Raw genomic sequence first — 19,871 nt, forward strand, 5'->3', positions numbered from 1 at the left:
GTCAGTCAAAAAGGTTGGGAACCACAATGTTAAGACACCAGTGCAGTGTTTCTTATAAGGGCTAACAAAATAGATTTTTTAAAAGTAGAACACTGCGACTGGTTTCTTACGTGTTTGTTTATCAGTAACAAACAAATTACACAGTACGGTAAAACCTCGTTAATTGGACCCCAATAAGCCAGGCTTCGCTTAATCCGGACTGCAAAAACAAATTAAGGTTTTGTATGTAGCTAGAAGTCAATAAATGCATTCGTTACGGTTAAGAATATTATACTGTATTTGCCCATTGTTGTGGATACTACATTTCAAACTGTTCCAACAGACATGTAATTCAAACCAACTTCTGTAGAAAGAATTTCAAGTGATGCAGATCCAGTATAACGAGATACTTTGTATCGGCTCATAATTACATATATCTCGGGCAGAAAGTGCTTTTACACCAGCACTATACCTGTTATAATGTTAATCAAAAATAATAAAAGAAGAATGTTTTAATATATAAGAAATATACATTATTGTCTGGTTGGTTGCTACGTCGTTGTTTATAGATACTCAGTTAACATGTTGGATTGCAAGTCGGTTTGTGTGAATATACATTAAAAAGGAGTCAAAGAATAAATTATTTAACATTCATCATAGACTTGTAATTTCAGTAGAAAAGGTGAGCATATTAGTGAATATAGCTTCAGAAGATATTTTAAAGTGAAAACGATTATTGCCACTGAAGATATAACTGAACCAGGGTTAACGACTACCTTTGGTGAGTCGTTGTAAAATTTTTGGTTTACCTCACCCGGGATTCTTGTAAATTCATATCCCGAAGTATAAGTAAGGGTGAATTTACCTTAGTAAGAAGGTTCATGAATACGAACTCAACTATTCTTAGAAGTGGTAGAGTAATTACAAGAAAAATCATGATTGGTGAGACAGTAGAGAATGAAACTGTTGATGATGCTAACAACGGGCAGAATATAGCTCCTATTGCACCCGGAATGTTGACATTAGAAGACCGAATTCTACTAGCATTACAGCGACAGGAACAACGACTAGAACAAAATTTAACTCAGATGTCCAAAGAGTTAAAACAATTGGTACAGCAAAAATCCGAAGAGTTGAATGGACGATTAGAAACACAGTATGAGGAATTGGGTAGGCAGTTAGAACAAATAGATAAAAGTCCGAAGAAGCGAAACAATCTATAATACAAGCTGTGACAGATATTACGTTACAATTCGACGAGAAGTTAAAAAGATTATCTGAAGATTGCAAGGATAATTACAATCATGTAATCCAAGAAGTTAATATTGTAAAAAAAGATCTTGAAGTAATAGAATCTTCTGTTCGTCAACAAAAGATTCAGGTGACAGATAATTCTAACCAAATACGTGCAAATGCACAATTGATATCTACCTTACAGGAAGAAATTAGGACGTTACAGATTAAAGATAATGCATATGACAACAACATGGTTAATGATCGTTTGGGGTTCTCTCATTCACAAGAGATGACCTCGCATTCACCCGAAGCATATCGACAAGGACCTTGCGCTATCTCTTCTTCAAGTAATTCATCCGATGAGGATATTATTTTGGAAAGAATTCAACCAAGAAATACAGATGGGCGGAAAAGAGATGGTGGAACCACACATAACGCAGTAGGTAGAAATTTTCACTCAACACGAACACGAAACGGTGAAAGAAATGTAAAGTTAAGTGTAAAAATGAGCGAAATACGTGCTATGAGTAAATTTAGTGGTAGATGTAATGAAAATGCTACTTCTTTTCTAGAAAAATTTCAGGACGAATGCAGTATAATGTGTATAGATAAATCTCAATATATGAAATTAATCCCTCATTTATTACTTCCACCGTGTTCTTTATGGTTTAAGGCAGTACGTGAACACGTCAACACATATGAGGAATTCAAGGCAGCGCTGATTGCAAATTATGAGAATGACTTTCTACTTGCAAACAGAGACGCTACGATTAGAAATCAACCTTTTAATCCTCGCTTGCATAAATCTGTTGTTGATTTTGTTGTGAATACGTATAATGAATTAAAAACCGTAAATCCGCTACAATCTGAATCTAGAGTGATCGCATCTATTCGAAATCTACTACCGTTTAAATTACAACAAATCCTGTTTTCTACGCAATGCATGACTTTTAATCATCTATTGATGCTTGTTCAATGTTATGAAACTCAATACCAGGCACAGAATCATCAAGCGGGAGTAGGCAAAATTAAAAACAATTCAGATAACTTTAGATCAGTACCAGTCCGGAATCTAAATATCCGTAATGTAGACGATACGGAACATAACCTAAATCGAGTAAATTTAAACAATCAGAACAATCAGAGTAGGCAAAGATATGATGGGAACACACCTAACCTAACTAATCGTGACTATAATTATGTCAGACCATTTAACCAAAGTAGATTCAAAAATAGACGAAATACATGGCGAAATTCTAGAAATACTGAAAACTACATTGATAGACGTAACCGTAGTTCAAGAGATGGCACTTCGTATCAAAATCAAAACAATGACACAATTCCTGTACAGAATAATGATGTGAGACATAATCATGATTGTGCGGTACAATGTACTTTATTAGAATCATATACAAGTACGAATCTAAACTGATTGCAGTTGATGTGGTAGGGGTTAAACCCATATCAGCTATTGATTCTTATGAATATTTATGTGTGAAAATAAATTTAATTTCTTCTTTTCGTTCACTTGAACATAGATTATTATATCTACCATACGGGAAGATGTTAATGTTGTTATTGATTAAAAACAAAGGTTATTTATATTATATTGATTTATGTTGAAACTTTATTGTCAAAGATTATATTCAGTAGAAGGTTCATTCTGTTAAGCTAATTATCCGACGACTGTACTCATGTGTAACCTTATATGATATTTGGATAAGATTCTTTTGTATCATGACGCCTTGTTGAGATGATGTATACCTTAAAATACCATCTTACGTAATTGTTATATAATGCGCCCTGGAAAGAGCAAACATCTTTTTTCCCATGACCGTTTTTAATGATGAATGAAATCGTTGATCATTGTAATTTGTGTTTTAAAATATAATTATCTCTTACACTTTTGATTTCGCATCCTTCGTTGATTGTATTAGTAAGCGACGACATTTTTTTATGATAAAAAAAAATAATAATAATGGAATAAAAGTTTTATTATAAATGTATTTATATGAAGGAAACTTAATGAAGTTATATATGAAGGGCGATCAAAATGTAAAGAATAGCACTATTCTTATGTCATTATTATAAACGGACCAGTGGTTCTTAAATATAAAAGTCAAGCTCCATTGTAACTTTTATATGTAGTCCCTTTATCGGGCGACATTTTATATAACGAGATACTTTGTATCGGCTCATAATTACATATATCTCGGGCAGAAAGTGCTTTTACACCAGCACTATACCTGTTATAATGTTAATCAAAAATAATAAAAGAAGAATGTTTTAATATATAAGAAATATACATTATTGTCTGGTTGGTTGCTACGTCGTTGTTTATAGATACTCAGTTAACATGTTGGATTGCAAGTCGGTTTGTGTGAATATACATTAAAAAGGAGTCAAAGAATAAATTATTTAACATACATCATAGACTTGTAATTTCAGTAGAAAAGGTGAGCGTATTAGTGAATATAACTTCAGAAGATATTTTAAAGTGAAAACGATTATTGCCACTGAAGATATAACTGAACCAGGGTTAACGACTACCTTTGGTGAGTCGTTGTACCAGGTCCATCGGAATATATAGGGGTATAATGTATGTACGCACTATACTGTTTTAAATTTATTTTACTGTATAGTAGTATACGTATTTAGCCCTATTTTCTTTAAATGCGCCTTAATAAACGTGTTTTGTTGCTATAAACATAGTTTTAATGCACTAGGTTACTCTATTTCTTTAATTGTTTTGAACCAACTTAATTTGATTTAGAACAAAACTCAACGTACCTCCATTTTACTGGTCACCATTTCTTGAAACTTTCCTCTTTCTATATCAACAGCTTTCTTAAGATCTTCAAAGTTTGATCTCAAAGTCCGGAGTTCTTGTTGAATTTTAACCAGTTGATTCTTCTCACTTTCTAAGTCATTTCTGGAATATTGAAACAAAGAGTATAATAACAAGTTAGCTTGAATTCAACGTTATGAAAAGAACAACTCCTTGAGAATCAAACAAAACTAATGATTTTCCTTTTACTGTGATCCTGTCGGATTTCGCTGAAGTCCATGTTGACGAATGCCAAACAAGTAACACAAGTTTTATCATTTTGCTTATAACCTCTTAAAAAAGAAAAAGAAGAAAACTTGCTTGAGTAGATTGCCAAACGTCCTTATCCATTCCTCGTTTGTTCATAGCTTTAGTATCGAGGGACAATGTCCTCACATACTCGCTGCACATTAAGACCTTCAGTTAAAATGTGTTAGCAGATAGTCACCAATAATTGAGTACTGTTAGTAATGCTATCAATGGTTTGATGTTTTTGCTAACACGCTATGTCTCCGTCCAGAGCGCCCATTGTCGGCGATGGATTATCGAACCTTTATGCTCTAATGCTAGGAATAATTTTAAATTTAGAAACAATGTGGGAAGTATTTTCAGGTTTAGGAATAATTTCAAGATAACAATAATAACATTAATTTTTCATCTACAAGTAATGTAGAATAAAGTAGGGACACTTATGACAATGATTTTAGAAACAATACACTGAACAATTTGTAACTCAAACATTAATCATGCCAACTTCATCCGCCATAGAAATAATAGAACAAACAGGTAGCATCGTCGAAAAAATCATGACCGAATGTTCTCACAAGATGACCTCCGATGTAATGATAGGTCTCGAATAAGTAATGGGCCTAATCTAACCGTAGATTTTACCTGACAATGTACAACTCAATGCACATCTTTTGAAATTACCCGAACTATGAACTTAATCTACCGTACCTTGATTGAGTAGTTACTGGTTGTGTTAACGTCAACTATTTATAGTAAATTTTGTATTTTATTTGTATTCTTTAGGTTACTTTGTGTACTTTTTGACAATTACTGATTTCCAACATTTATTTGTATATATATATATATATATATATATATATATATATATATATATATATAGGAGCGGATCCAGGATATGATCAAAGGAGGGGCTAAACCATATTTTGCCGTTTTATCCAGTGTAAAGCAGGATTGAAGTCCATTTTATCCTGTGTATACCTGAGCGTCAAGGGGGGGCTATAGCCCCTATAGCCCTCCTTGGATCCGCCACTATATATATATACTATGTGATCAGAAGTATCCGGATACCCCCCAAAACATACATTTTTCATAAAAGGTGCATTGTGCTGCCACCTAATGCCAGATACCCATTATCAGAGACCTCAGTAGTCATTAGACATCGTGAGAAAGCAGAATGGGGCGCTCCGCGGAACTCGTTGACTTCAAACGTGGTCAGGTCACTTGTGTCAGAAGTCTGTACCGAGATTTCCACACTCCTAAACATCCCTAGGTCCACTGTGTCTGATGTGATAGTGAAGAGACACGTACAGCACAAAAGCGTACAGGCCAACCTCGTCTATTGACTGAAAGAGACCGCCGACAGTTGAAGAGGGTCGTAAAGTGTAATAGGCAGACATCTATCCAGACCACCACACAGGAATTCCAAATTGCATCAGGATCCACTCCAAATATGATAGTTAGGCGTGAGGTGAGAAAACTTGGATTTCATGGTTGAGCGGCTGGTCATAAGCCACACATCACGCAGGTAAATGCCAGACGATGTCTCGCTTGGTATAAGGAGCGTAAACAGTGAACGATTGAACAGGGAAAAATGTTGTGCGGAGTGACGAATCACGGTACACAATGTGGCGATCCGATGGCAGGGTGTGGGTATGACGAATGCCCGGTGAACCTCATCTGTCAGCGTGTGTAGTGCCAACAGTAAAATTCGGAGGTGTTATGGTGTGGTCGTGTTTTTCTTGGAGGGGGCATGCACCCCTTGTTTTGCGTGACACTCTTACAGCATAGGCCTACATTGATGTTTTAAGCACCTTCTTGATTCCCACTGTTGAAGAGCAATGCGGGGATGGTGATTTTATCTGTCAACACGATCGAGCACCTGTTCATACTGCACGGCCTATGGCGGAGTGGTTACACGACCATAACACCCCTGTAATGGACTGGCCTGCATAGAGTCCTGACTTGAATCCTATAGGGCACCTTTGGGATGTTTTGGATCGCCGACTTCGTGCCAGGCCTCACCCACCTACATCGATACCTCTCCTCAGTTCAGCACTCCGTGAAGAATGGGTTGCCATTCCCCAAAAAAAACCTTCCAACACCTGATTGAAAGTATGCCTGCGAGAGTGGAAGCTGTCATCAAGACTAAGGATGGGCCAACACCATATTGAATTCCAGCAGTACCGATGGAGGCGCCACGAACTTGTAAGTCATTTTCAGCCAGGTGTCTGGATACTTTTGATCACATTATATATATATTTGTATACCATTCGAGTCCTCGTCTGGAGACACAAATTGCACTATGTGGCAATGTCGCAAATAAAGAACCATAGATTAGATCTACCAATCTATCAAATAGTTATATTGATTCTTTCCAGATGGCAGCTAAAGTCGATATTGATTGATTTTTTGTATTCGTACACTAATGCTAGTGGCTCGAAGTTAATCTGCGACGTTGCCACATTGAAATTTTGATTCTCCATACCTAGTAAAGGGGGCCAAAGGACATACCATCATATAATATTTTCGCCTTAGTTTGGCCTGTAGAATAGTGCTCTGTGGTTCGTGGGCGCCATTTTTAGAACACCCGATATATAAGTAAAATTTATACAATGTATGCGTGTAACTAAGCCAATATTTTTCTTTTTGAGAAAAAAAAAAACTGATTTAAAATGAATATATGAAATTTTAAGATTCCATGATTGCCTGAGTTAATATATATTGAATAAAAAGATAAAGTATATGTTACAACAGTACGTTATATCTTATTTTATTAGGGCGTAAGATATTTTAAAATATGTACTAGGCTGATTATGTGATTCGAAGAAGAAAAAGAAAAAGAAATATATTAATTATAATATCGATATAAAAAGATTTTCATATGTTTTATATGTTTTTAAATAATAGGATTTTGGAATGTCGTTGTCAGGACAACAGATAGATATAAATAAACGGATTTATTCAACGGAGTTGGCTTTTTAATGGCTCAGTAATTTATAAGAACCGTTTTAATGTAAACAATTATATTAGAAATATTTATTACAAAGAATTCTTTGAATGTCATCAGGGCAAACATTATATATAAATGCATTTGTTATTTTTTTGCAGCTAAGTGTCATTAGTTAGGATATGCAAGAGTTTTATCAAGATATCAGAACATGTATAATGTATAATATATTTCAAGTACAGTGCAGGATTCCTTACAAATTATTATTATTATTATTATTATTATTATTATTATTATTATTATTATTATTATTATTATTATTTACCATCTGTCAATTCCCATATATTCCTGACCAGTTTATATAACGATACATATAAGTTTAGTTGGCACAAGTGATTTAAATTGTGCACTAGTCGATGAAAAAAAGAAGAAAAAATTTCAATATAATGTCATTATAGAAAAAGAGACGGTTACCAAGTAAAAATATTGAGTCAGTAAAATTGTTTAATGATAATATTAAATGCATATTAGATAACAAAAAAAATTCATGTTTAAGCGTTCTTCTAAATATAGAAACATTGCATAGTTATCCCCTTTGTAGTCAGAAGCTACTTAATAATGTAATTAGTTAAAACAGCGTAGCTTTTTTCATACCACACCGAGGATAATGACAGTGGATTATTGAAACTTTAGGCTTGCAATTTTCCAAAACATTTAAAGATCATTCAAAAGTTTTTTTTTTTTTTTTAAAAAAAAAGAAGAAAAAAAAGTATATTCGTTCAGTTGTTGTGATATCCATCTTCATAACAAACCAGTGTGGATCTTCGGTAATGAAGCAATAAATTGTTCAAAAGAACATCGCAGGTTCCAGGTTGTTATTTAATTACAATAGTTTAAATTAATAAACAGAATGATTCTCTTACGACGAATACAGCAATAAAAAACCAGAGCAAGTAAAAGATAACGCTTCATACTCTCCGCTATAAATCACAGAACAGCAGCACTTTCGAGGGATACAGCTCTCATCTTTGGCTGACTTCAGTTTGAGAAAAAGGTTAAAAAGACAAAAACCTGTGGAAAAGTGAAAGGATGAAAATTGTTATTGGAAGTAAACAAACCACTTCATGTCTACAAACGGCGAAATTATGTTTTTACCTTTTCAACCTTTTTTCAAACTCCAGTGAGAGTTGTGTCCGTCGAAAGTGCTACTGTTTATGATTTATCATTTATGAGTATTATGAAGCGTTATCATTTATTTGCTATTATGACTATTATCAGTGCTCACAATCTACGCGTATATTAGTATGGGATAACTTTGTCTCTCAGTTTTTTTTAACAGTTTTGGTTCTAAATCGAATAAATGAACACACTGTACAGAATACTGTACTTTAAAAGAATGAAAATAAATAATACTTACAGAAAATTTGATTGTTCTTGAATTGGAGTACTAATATTTTCTGTTGCATATAGATGAAGTTGTGTATTGTCAAGGTTTGCATCTTGTACACCTTGCATTATATTTTGATTTGATCGATTCTTTTGCTCCAGATCGCGTTTCTGCTCCAAGTTAAATATGCCTTTTAACTTATCTAACATTGATTTGTCTTGCTTCACCACACGCTGTATAAGATCAACTAGAAAATAACAAAAGTTTACTTCACAAAATAATGTTTGATTTCATTTAGGAAATAACAAATTCGTAATTAAATGGCAAAACAATACACTAACATTTACAAAAGATTTCATATTATTGTATAGAGTATAAAATATTTCTTATGTTTTATTAATAAAGAACTTGATTTAGTTTCAATTAAAAGAAACATTTGAAATATGATAAATATTGTAAACATATTCCTATACTCACAACGATTGATATATATATATATATATATATATGAATATTTTCTTAGTTAGATATGTTCAAAAATCTCATACTGTTCATTCACTTCGAAGAATTGATAAGTAATGAATGTATTGTCTGATATTAGGTGTCCCCCCCTCCTCCTTAATTGATGAATTTCGGTTCTACAAAGAGAAACGAGTTAAAATGAGGTAATAAGTACTTGGAAACTCAGAAATCTTGTATAAAAATACAGTTGCGTAATACAATGTAATTTTATTTTGCCTTCAATCTTTACCGAACTATTTCATATCCTTCTTTCCCTTTCTATGGCTTGTCTTTTAGTTCACTAATTCTATTAGTATGTTCTATACGAAATTAAAGACGATAGACTATATAAGAGTTCAAGAACACTGGAGATTATTTGTCACTTCTTCTAGCTATAAAGGCAATATAAATCAAATTAATATTAACTATTTTCATTTGTATAGTATAATTTGAGTAAAATGAAGTCTATTATATTTTATATAAAAAGATCATACATGGTGTCTACAAAGTCCTGGAACCGTTAGAATGGAACATAGCTCGTAAACTATAGCAGATAAAGACATACGTTTTTTCGCAACGTGTTCTACAACTCTCCAAGTTTTATTCACAATTACAACACTTCCACTTGCATCCTGTTAGTTCCCCATACGAAAATGCGAGCAGCAAAGTCAGCCCTCTGAGGAAGGTCAATTGGCTCTAAAGCTTGCGTAATTTGCACTTTGTAGGAATGCAGCTGTAACCTCTTGTAGAGGACCTTATGAATTGTTGATCTCGGGACATACAATTCGCGTGAAGCACGACGGACCGATTTCTGAGGGCTGCGCTGAAATACCGCTTGCACGTTGTCTATCACTTCTTGAGCCACACTGGTTGTCCACTCCGCAGCAAGTCCATTATGCTACCTGTCTCTAAAAACTCTGCAGCACTTATACTCGACTTATCAACGTCATCCAACAGATTGATGCTGATACGCTGCAGCGTGTATGGGTGGAGATTGAATATCGTCTCGACGTCCTGAGGGCAACTTACGGGGCGCGAGTAGAAGTGTTGTAATTATGAATAAAACTTGGAGAGTTGTAGAATACGTTGCCAAAAACCGCATGTCTTTATCTGCTACAGTTTACCAGCTATGTTTCATTCTAACGTTTCCAGGATTTTGTGGATACCCTGTATTACACCAAGACAGTTATTATTACTAATCACTTTCTAAACAAACATTACCTCAATTGTTCATAACGTTTTATACCATACAATTTTTAATAACAGTACATAATTTTAAACTATCTATTGTTCTGATATTTGTTCTTCTCTTCTACATCTCTTTAACAGCTCGTATCATTTTATTACGCATTTTTTGCTCGATAAACACATCGTAAAATTTTTAGAGAAGATAGTCAAAGTCATGCATTTATTGCAAAGGCAGCGACTAATTATAAACACGTGGTGGTAATTACAAGGGGAAGATTTCCACTTAAAAAAAAAAAAAAAATGTAATGTTGCTCCCCAATTACACCTGTTGTTCATCAAGAAGTGAGTGTTAACTGAAGTAGAAGGAGCATATCTTTAACATTTACAGCAGATATTTCAGCGAGATATGTAAGGATTGGCAACAGCTTAAACGCATAGTAAAGTATTATTTAACATATAAATGATCGTAGCAAATTTTACCCATTTAAGTTAAAACGACTGTGTATGTTCCTAAATTTGTACAATGTGCAGTGAAGGTCTTATCTTTCTGAATTGCCGACACTGCTCTATATGTGGGTGCACCTTGTGTCTGCATAATACTGATGCCAAATTATTAATAGTACTTCTGAAATTAGTTAATTGAAAAAAGATGTTTGATTCTATAAACAAAACTTATAAATTTGATTTCCTAAAGCTTATAAATTCGATTTTCAACATACTGCATTTGAAATCATTTTTCTGGAATATCCTATTATGTGTCAGCAATAAAAAAACGCATAACAAAATATAATCAAGACAGAACATATATCACTTCTGAGATATTCTTACCCAACTTTTCTACGCCTAATTTCTTTTTAGAGAATTCTTCTTCCAGTTCACTAGTTTTGTCCCTCAGATCTTGCTTCTCTAAATAATTGATACTATTTTGAGTGCATTTTTGATTACCTGTATCAAATTAATAATATATTATTAGTTCTTGAGTTTTGGCAATTTTTGAAAGGTTAATTTTATAATTAAACTCTTAAACCTGTTGGACGTTAAAATTCAAAGATTTCATTTCATTTCTTAAACCTGTTGTGAAGAACTAAGATTTTGTTTTCATTTTTCATTTAAAAAAAAAAAAAAAAGTTGCAATTGATTGAATACTATAACCCTTTTAACACGGGGAAACACAATTGTGCGGGTTGATCAAAATCGATGTAGAAGTGCCCCCTATTAATTTTATGCTTCGAAACGGCGTGCAGTGATTATGTAAGTTTCGTTCAACGATTTGCAGTTGTTTTGGTTTGTGATAGGCCATTTTTTGGCGCGTACAAGAAAGAAAAGTAGTGTTCTCAACGAAACCATGACTGTCGCCATATTGAAAGGGATAGAAAAACGCTATCCAAAAACGATACATTTACATATATAATACATTATTAATTAGGAGACCCTTATTTACTGTTGTAAATATATTTAAATAATTAACAGTAAAATAAGTAATAGCAAGGTTGGAGTTCTTTCCTTTAAAATTACTTTCTCAGACCCTCGGCTTGTTTTCCCGGAATTAATATTAACTGAACAATAGAATCTTTCACCATATAGGAAATATCAGCTAGAATTCTATATTAATAATGAAGTAATTATGTTCCTAATTCTTTCGTACCATCTCAAATAACTAAGCTAGTTTACCTTTTAATATTAGTATTTGCTTGTCCTAGTTGTTTTCAAATAACTTATCGCCCCTTCTCGTTCTCCCATAAGAAAAATGTCGCCGTGTTTGGTCTATAATGTCTAATGTCTATACTGATTATTTTTCTCTACTTTTATCTTTTTGCATGTATTAAAGATCTTTATTGCGTTTTCCGCTTACTATTTGTCACGAATGTAAAGATTTGAAGGGGTATAATGCTTTCGCCACTTGGAAAAGATTATAGATTAAAAAAAGATAAAAACAATAGATTTGAGATTTGCACACAGGATAGGATACAACTCAGAAACAAAGCTTGTCAAGCGAATCTCAATCTCTTACGAAGTAAATTAATTTGCAGAACGGTCAAAATACTGATGTACAAAACACTCGTGAGGCCTGTGGAGATGTATGGGTTTTGACGAGGAAAGACTAAGTGAGCTTGAAAACATTCGAGAGAAAGGCGCTAAGGAAAATCTATGGACCAGTAAGCAACATGAAAACTGGCGCATAAGATACAATGAGGAGTTAGACATATTAATAGGAAGAAATAATATTGTAAGATATATCAAGGCATAAAGGACACGTCGATGCCAAAAAGAATATATAAAGGGAAAAAGGAAGACGTAAACTGAGATGACTTGACGATGTGATGGAGGACTTGAAGATCATGAAAGTGAGAGGATGGAGCGAGAAAAATAGTAATAGAAAAGACTAGATGAAATCATTGAGGCCAGGGTCCACATCGGGCTCTAGCACCAAAGAATAACTAAGTAAGTAAGTATTTGTAACGAATGCAACCATTGGTTATTAAAAATCTATTTGCTGCTACGTAATATACACATCTTTAAAAGTAATCAACGTGTATATGTAGATAGATGCACTCAGCAATCATCTCCAAATGGTTTTGAGTTCGATCTCGGATCGTTCTATGAGAGTTTGATAGAGGTGAACAACGCCAATGAGAGTTTGATAGAGGTGAACAACGCCAATGAGAGTTTGATAGAGGTGAACAACGCCAAATATATTTAACTTTTTTTTTCTAGGACTTCCTTATTATTTTTTTAAATATAAAGAACAACATCAACATCATTCACTTACATATCGCATTATTTTTAATTTCCTACAGACTGAAAACGCAAACTATGTAAAATATAATAAGTTATTAATAACGTTTTAATTTTGATATTGCTATTTTATTGTACATGCCTGCTATGGGTGATTAAATTCATACCTGCTAGTTCCACATCTTTATTGTGCAACCTCTTCTTATATGTGTCATTTTCACGCTTCAACCTCTTCACTTCAGCTTCCAAAATCGCATTTTTTTCTTTGGCCATATGATATAAGTTGGTTAGTATCATCATTTTATACTTTAGATCACAAGTATCTCTTTGTAATGACGATGAAAATTGGAAACTTTTATCTAAATCCTTTTGTTTTAACGCCAACACTTTTAAATCTTCAAGGTGGTTGGTGTTTGGAACTAGAGTTTTTGTAGGATTGTTTTGTGCTGCATCTAGTGCCATAATATCCTCTTCTGCTCGTTGGTGCTGTTCCGATGCTGCTTCTAAGCTGTTAACTACTACTTGATTTTCTAGAGTTAAAAGGGAAAACTCGTGTTCCAAATTTTCTGCTGACATATTTGGAAATCCAGATTCGCTTTTACGACTTTTTCCTGATTTATTTTTCAATGTTTTTCTTCCATTCTCCAATGAATCTGGTAACACAGACAAGTTGTTAGATTCATCTCTTCTTAATGATGACTTTTCTAATGTTTCTAGTATTGATTGAAAACCCCCTTCACCTCGATCCTGTTTTGCCAAGTCAATTTTAATTTCTTGGAATAAAAAGATAAGTTTAGTTTGCAATTCATTGACAAATGTAAGAACCTGCTTCAGTCGCTTTTTACCTAATTTTTTAAGTTTCTTTTCTAATTTTTTTCTAGCCGTACTATCTTTCTTGGTATTTAGTAACATATATATTTCATTTTCAACTTGGCTTCCTTCCTCTCCTATGATGAATAATATTTTATTTAATATTTGTATTTGTTGCACGGTTCGTGTTTCATCCTGTACAGGTTCTGATGTCCGTTCTATGTTTGATTTATCGTCTTTTTCCGTTTGTTCTGGTGAATCAAGTTTCATAAACTCGAGTGAATGAAAAGAAGGGCATTGTAATTTCTCTATTAACACTTTTAACATTTCTGCTCGGTTGAGATCAAATTGAGCTTCGTACTCATCTAGTTTTTCTTTCAGTTTGTTTCGTAGTAACTGAGGCAATTTAGTTCCTATTGCTCCTGTTTGGGCTTGAAAATTTTCAAATATTTTGTATAATTGTTTCATTATTTTAGTTCTTAATACCTCTTCCTCTGGAGTTGCTAACATCACTTTTGCACCTGAATTATGAGAATTCTTTTTCTTTTGTTTCGTTTGGGCATCGATGTTCATTCCTTGTGATAAAAGGAAGTGTTTCTCTTCCTGTCTTAGAGACACTGTTCTAAAATGTTTTGGGAACTTATTTTGTGAGTCATTCATTTCTAATGCTCTTTTCCCTAATAACTTATTTATTTCTTTTCTCATTCTATCCTTTTTTAGTTCCTGTTTCCCACATCTGGTTGCTAATTCTGTTTTTAACTTATTACTCTCTTCTTTCTCTTGTATTTCTTTTGTTTGAAGTTGAGTTGTTTCATCCCGAATCTTAACACTTTCTTCCGTCTGTTTCTTCCGTATAGCCTGAAAGTACTTTTCCCACTGTTCGTCGTAACTGTACTTGTCGTACATCTGTTTCCCACATCTGGCTGCTAATTCTGTTTTTAACTTATCACTCTCCTCTTTCTCTTGTATTTCCTTTGTTTGAAGTTGAGCTGTTTCATCCCGAATCTTAACACTTTCTTCCATCTGTTTCTTCTGTATAGCCTGAAAATATTTTTTCCACTGTTCGTCGTAACTGTACTTGTCGTACATCTGTTTCCCACATCTGGCTGCTAATTCTGTTTTTAACTTATCAATCTCCTTTTTCTCTTGTATTTCCTTTGTTTGAAGTTGAGCTGTTTCATCCCGAATTTTAACACTTTCTTCCATCTGTTTCCTCCCTATATCCCGAAAGTACTTTTCCCACAGTTCGTTTATACTGTGCTGGTCGGTGTACATTTCACACTGAATTTGAAATTCATCTTTCGAATTTTGTACGCATTTGTGAGTGTCAATTGCTCTTTCTTTAATTTTCTTTTCTGTTAACCCCAGCTCACTTTCCGGATGTTTCTGATTGACATTTGGTTCTTTACATTTACCTTTTATATTCTGAATCTTAAATTCACATTGCTCTTTATATTGTTCGATCTCACTCAAGCTCTCTAGTTGAGATTTAAAGATCTCTATTTCTCTTTCTGTGTCTTTCCATTTAGAGGTTAAATTCTCTATTATTTCAACTTGTCTATCAGAATTTAATTGTTCTGGGTTAATTTCAGATGATCGATTGCAAACGGTAAGCGTTTTAGCTAACTTTTTGACTTCAGAATCTACAGATCTTTTCTCGTTTGTGGTTGATGGTGTCTTGGAAGGTTGATTTAGCATGACTTTTTCCTCGAATAAACATGCAGATACATGCTTTTGTGCGACATGATTTGATTTCTCAGTTACACAGTCAATTTTAGATACACCATCTGAATATTCTTCCTTTTGGTTGCTTGACAGTAATTCTTTGTTGTTCTGAATTTGATCAACCTGATCATTTGACACATGTTTATGCACTGTATGTGTATGATTCCTATGCAATCCATGTGTATGCATTGTGTTTATTCTAACAATTCACCTTTAGTAGCAACCTGCAAGTTAAAATAAAGAAATTAATTTATCTTGTTATAAATAATATAGTATAAAATCGTCTATCTCTGCAAACAGCAACGACGGGTTTTGTCTTTAGGTTTTTGAAGGAATCAGAGAGAAAAAGAAATTTAAATTAAAAGGAATATCTGCTTCGTCTAAATGTCATAGTATCGACATGTCATCTGCTTCTAGTGTTTAAGATTCAGAGTTGGTAGGATACCTCCTACATACTGAAAACATCTAGAATTTTGGTCCAGCTCTCGTCCAGCTAACCTCAATCTAAATTCAATCCTGAACTCCTTATTTGCATTAAACAAAATTATTTGTAACCAACTTCTCTACACTAAGAACGGCCACAAAGTTCCGGTTCCGGCGGAACCGGTTCTGGGAGAACCAGTTTTCAGAACCGGTTCTAGACCTGGATCCGGAAACCTGGTTCCGAAACCGGTTTCAGATCTGGATCCGGAAACCGATCTTAGGAACCGGTTCCAGACCTGGATCCGAACACCCCTCCCGAAAGACTCGTAAAGGAGGCACAAAGTTAAACTTCAAAACAGTGCAAAGAGGACCACGCGCTTGTGCCCTCCCCGCCTGGACTCGCTTGTGCCCCAAGAAAAAAAATTTTTGGTCCACCAGTGGGTGTTTAGCTAAATGAGTTTGCCAGTTTGCCTGTTGTGCCAATGAGTTTGCCAGTTACCTAGTTTGTTTAGCCAAATTAGACAAACGGCTGCCGCCTGTCTGTCGCTTCCATCACTTCATCTAGCACACTGTTCACAGCCTGTCAGCAGCTCGGGTTTAACCGTTGCACCTGAGAAAATAACGACAAATTTGTAATACAGGGCGTTGCAAGAAAATGTTTACATTACATTACATCTGAAATAGCCGACTGGAAAATCCATTCATGCAGCCTTACGAATAATTGAACATAACAAATAGCCATGGGAAAAGATATTGACAATGTTTAAATTTTTGCAGGATCTCCATCTTTCGAAAAGAGGGGTGGAGGACTCAGAAATTTCAAATGGAAAGGAGAATCAAATGAAAACTGACAAACGTCAGTAGCACTTAACAATATTCCAACAACTTGCACTTCAAATATTTTTCTCGGTACAACCGTTTCAAAATGTCAGACCTGTGGGGTCCCACAAAATCCATAAGGATAATTCATCCTTTATTTCAAAATTTTCATTCAGTCTCCCCTTTATTACGGCTGTTTGCTTTATACAAGTATATGTTTTGTACAATAGGGAACAAACTAGTCAAAATTAAGGAAGGACTAAGTATCCTATTTAAATGAACGTAAACAGATAGTTAGTGTTAACAATGTGCATTCAAACATATTAGAAGTTAAATACGGGGTACCGCAGGGTTCAGTTTTGGGTCCGGTACTATTTTTAATAATGATAAATGATTTACCTTTAAATACTAATACCACACCAATTCTATACGCGGATGATACTACCCTACTTAATATAAATACAAGGTTTGAAGAAGTATATATGGAAGCTCAAGGCACACCATCAAAAGCAGCGACATGGTTTAAAAGTAATGGTTTGTCCTTAATCGAGACAAAACAAAAAAAGTAACCTTTAGTCTCAATCACTGCAATGATAAAGAAAACTACGATGAAACTGAGGTTAAATTTCTTGGTATATGTATAGACAGCCAACTAACCTGGGGAAAGCATGTAAAATATGTATGTATCAAGCTCTCCCGAGTGCTCTTTCTGTTAAGTAAACTAAAAGATACAATTCCCCATGAGTATTTAAGAAATTCATATTTTGCATTTTTTCATAATATAACTGGATATGGTATTTTGCTATAGGGTAACGGTAGTCAAGCACATGATGTCCTAGTTTTGCAAAAGAAAGCTATCAGGATTATTGTTGGAACGCATGATAAAGAACACTGTAAACCATTATTTATCAGGCTTAAGATAATGATGGTAGTTAATCTATATATTTATCAAGTGCTACTTTACACTAAGCAAAACCTTGCTAGTATGACACTGAGGGACGAAGTACATACATATAATACTAGATGGGGTAAGAAAATTGATGTCTTTACTAGATTATCGAAGATCAGAAATAGCTACTTAGTTTTAGACCAAAGCTGTTTAATAAGCTAACAGCCTCTATACAGCAGCTGCCGTTCAAGGTTTATAAAAGAAAGTTATATGATTGGTTAATAGCAAATCCATTCTATTCGATTGAAGTGTTCATTGAATGTGTAAAAACTGTATCGTTATTTACAGAGTCATTCTATTTACAAATATTATTAGGCTATTTATTATACTAGTAACAAGCAACTGATTATTCGTATGTTATGATTATTTTTTCTTCTCTTTTTTTATACAGACCTGTATACCTATATGTATATCTCATTTGGACGTTGTCTGTTGCTTGTAAAGCTCAATGACAATATTCTATTCTATTCTATTCTATTAGGGTGGAGTGTTTTGCACTTTTGTTGGAAATTCGATTACGGCTAGTGCGGAAAAGGTGCCATTAGTGGCATCGACCTTACTGATTTTTTTTTTTATTTATTTTTTTGGACAGCCCCTTACCCTGCCCCAACCTCTAACAGTCTCTATACAGCAGCTGCCGTTCAAGGTTTATAAAAGAAACTTATATGATTGGTTAATAGCAAATCCATTCTATTCGATTGAAGAGTTCGTTGAATGTGTAAAAACTATAACGGACTTAAAGTTTTAAGTGTTTGGATAGTGTTTTAAGTGTTTGGCAACACGCACAACACCAATGACAGAAAAGCTACTTGTGGTCGTTTTTAGCGTTACCTGATGGTTATAATACAATTATTCTATTAAAAGAAACTTGCAGCAATGCCAGTAAATAATTTTTAAATGTTTATGAGTCAAAGTACAGCTATATTAGCTCAGTTTTGGAATTAATGTTCAGATTTTGTTTGGAATGCCACCTTAACGACGATTATATGCATAGCCCTTGATATAACACGATTTTCTTTGTGCAACTCTTCGCTTATTTTGCTCTGTCCGCAAAATAACCCAGAACTCACCACGGGGAGGTGGTTGCACATCGAGTTCTGCCCACCCAACCACCCAGTAGGCATACGTTGACATTTGACCTTAGGTCACTTAGTTCTTCTTGGTCTCGAAGCGGGGCATTCTTGTTCTAGACTTCAGTTTGGCTCTAACGTAGATATCTCTTCCGTTCTGGCCGCACTTTTTCGACGCTGCCTCGAACACCAGCTTCACTGTCCGTTCCACAGCTTGACTATAGGAAGAGAATGTTGTTGTTAGAGTAGCTGAAGTTCGGATGTTTTCTTCAAGCTGCTGATCCGTTATGTTTCGTGTGATTGGCGGCTCTGTTAGACATTTAGGCCAATTAATCATGTCGTAGTAATTTTCAGCTGTAAAGTTTAATTTCGGAATAATGAAGTCACGTGGGTAGCTTGATCTCAGAGTCTTCTGGCTGCGGCACTTTTTTTTATCATTCTCCAGCCTAGTTCGAATATGCGGATTTTCATCTGCTGTCATCGCTATCAGCAGGTTTTCATGATGAGCGTAGTATCCGTTTGATTGTAGAACAGAATGAACTATGTGTTGTAGATTTTCTGGCAGAAAACGTGATACCTTAACTATGCTAAACAGATGCATGGTGCCCATTTCGCACGAAGGATTTCGCCGTATTGAAAACCAGACGGGAGCATATACTTTAACAATGTACTGGCAAAGCAGACACAAACTTGAACTAGGTTTATCAGTACTGATGTAGTGGCAAAGCATCTACTGGCCAATGTAAGCCATCGTGAATATGAAAATGGTTCTGGTTTTCTGTTTGCTAGATTGGTAGTACACATTCCTGTAGCAACAACCTTACAAATTTCAAAGAGATAATTCTGGTCGCTGCTTAAACCATCTGATGTTTCTATTTCAGACACCCATTCAACGAGAATGGATGTAAAGGAGACAATCGGTGAACGTTCACAATCCTTTAATTTCTTTCCGATGGGGCCGGAAAAAGAATAGGTCCGGTCGTCCCACCATCCAATTCGGTAAGCAGGGGTCGAATTGGCAACTC

The 19,871-nt window shown here is 34.5% G+C and overlaps 1 protein-coding gene across 5 annotated transcripts in view; it reads right to left on the reverse strand.

The window, feature by feature from the left end:
- Positions 1 to 19,871, reverse strand: part of LOC145668641 (uncharacterized) — a 44,194-nt gene that overhangs the window by 8,290 nt on the left and 16,033 nt on the right. For 2 of the 5 annotated variants that reach the window (XM_081736690.1, XM_081736691.1), the window contains 5 exons: positions 16,508 to 16,618; positions 13,218 to 15,809; positions 11,143 to 11,259; positions 8,656 to 8,872; positions 4,006 to 4,147 (listed from right to left, as the gene is read on the reverse strand). In XM_081736690.1, the coding sequence (XP_081592816.1) occupies positions 4,006 to 4,147; positions 8,656 to 8,872; positions 11,143 to 11,259; positions 13,218 to 15,774 (3,033 nt within the window). In that variant the 5' untranslated portion in view covers positions 15,775 to 15,809; positions 16,508 to 16,618. The remainder of the gene's footprint in view (positions 1 to 4,005; positions 4,148 to 8,655; positions 8,873 to 11,142; positions 11,260 to 13,217; positions 15,810 to 16,507; positions 16,619 to 19,871) is intronic. The other 3 variants (XM_081736689.1, XM_081736688.1, XM_081736692.1) reach the window with 2 other exon arrangements.

This window comes from Thermobia domestica, chromosome 13 (assembly GCF_964235325.1).
Source record: "Thermobia domestica chromosome 13, izTheDome1.hap1.1, whole genome shotgun sequence".
Lineage (NCBI taxonomy): Eukaryota > Metazoa > Arthropoda > Insecta > Zygentoma > Lepismatidae > Thermobia > Thermobia domestica.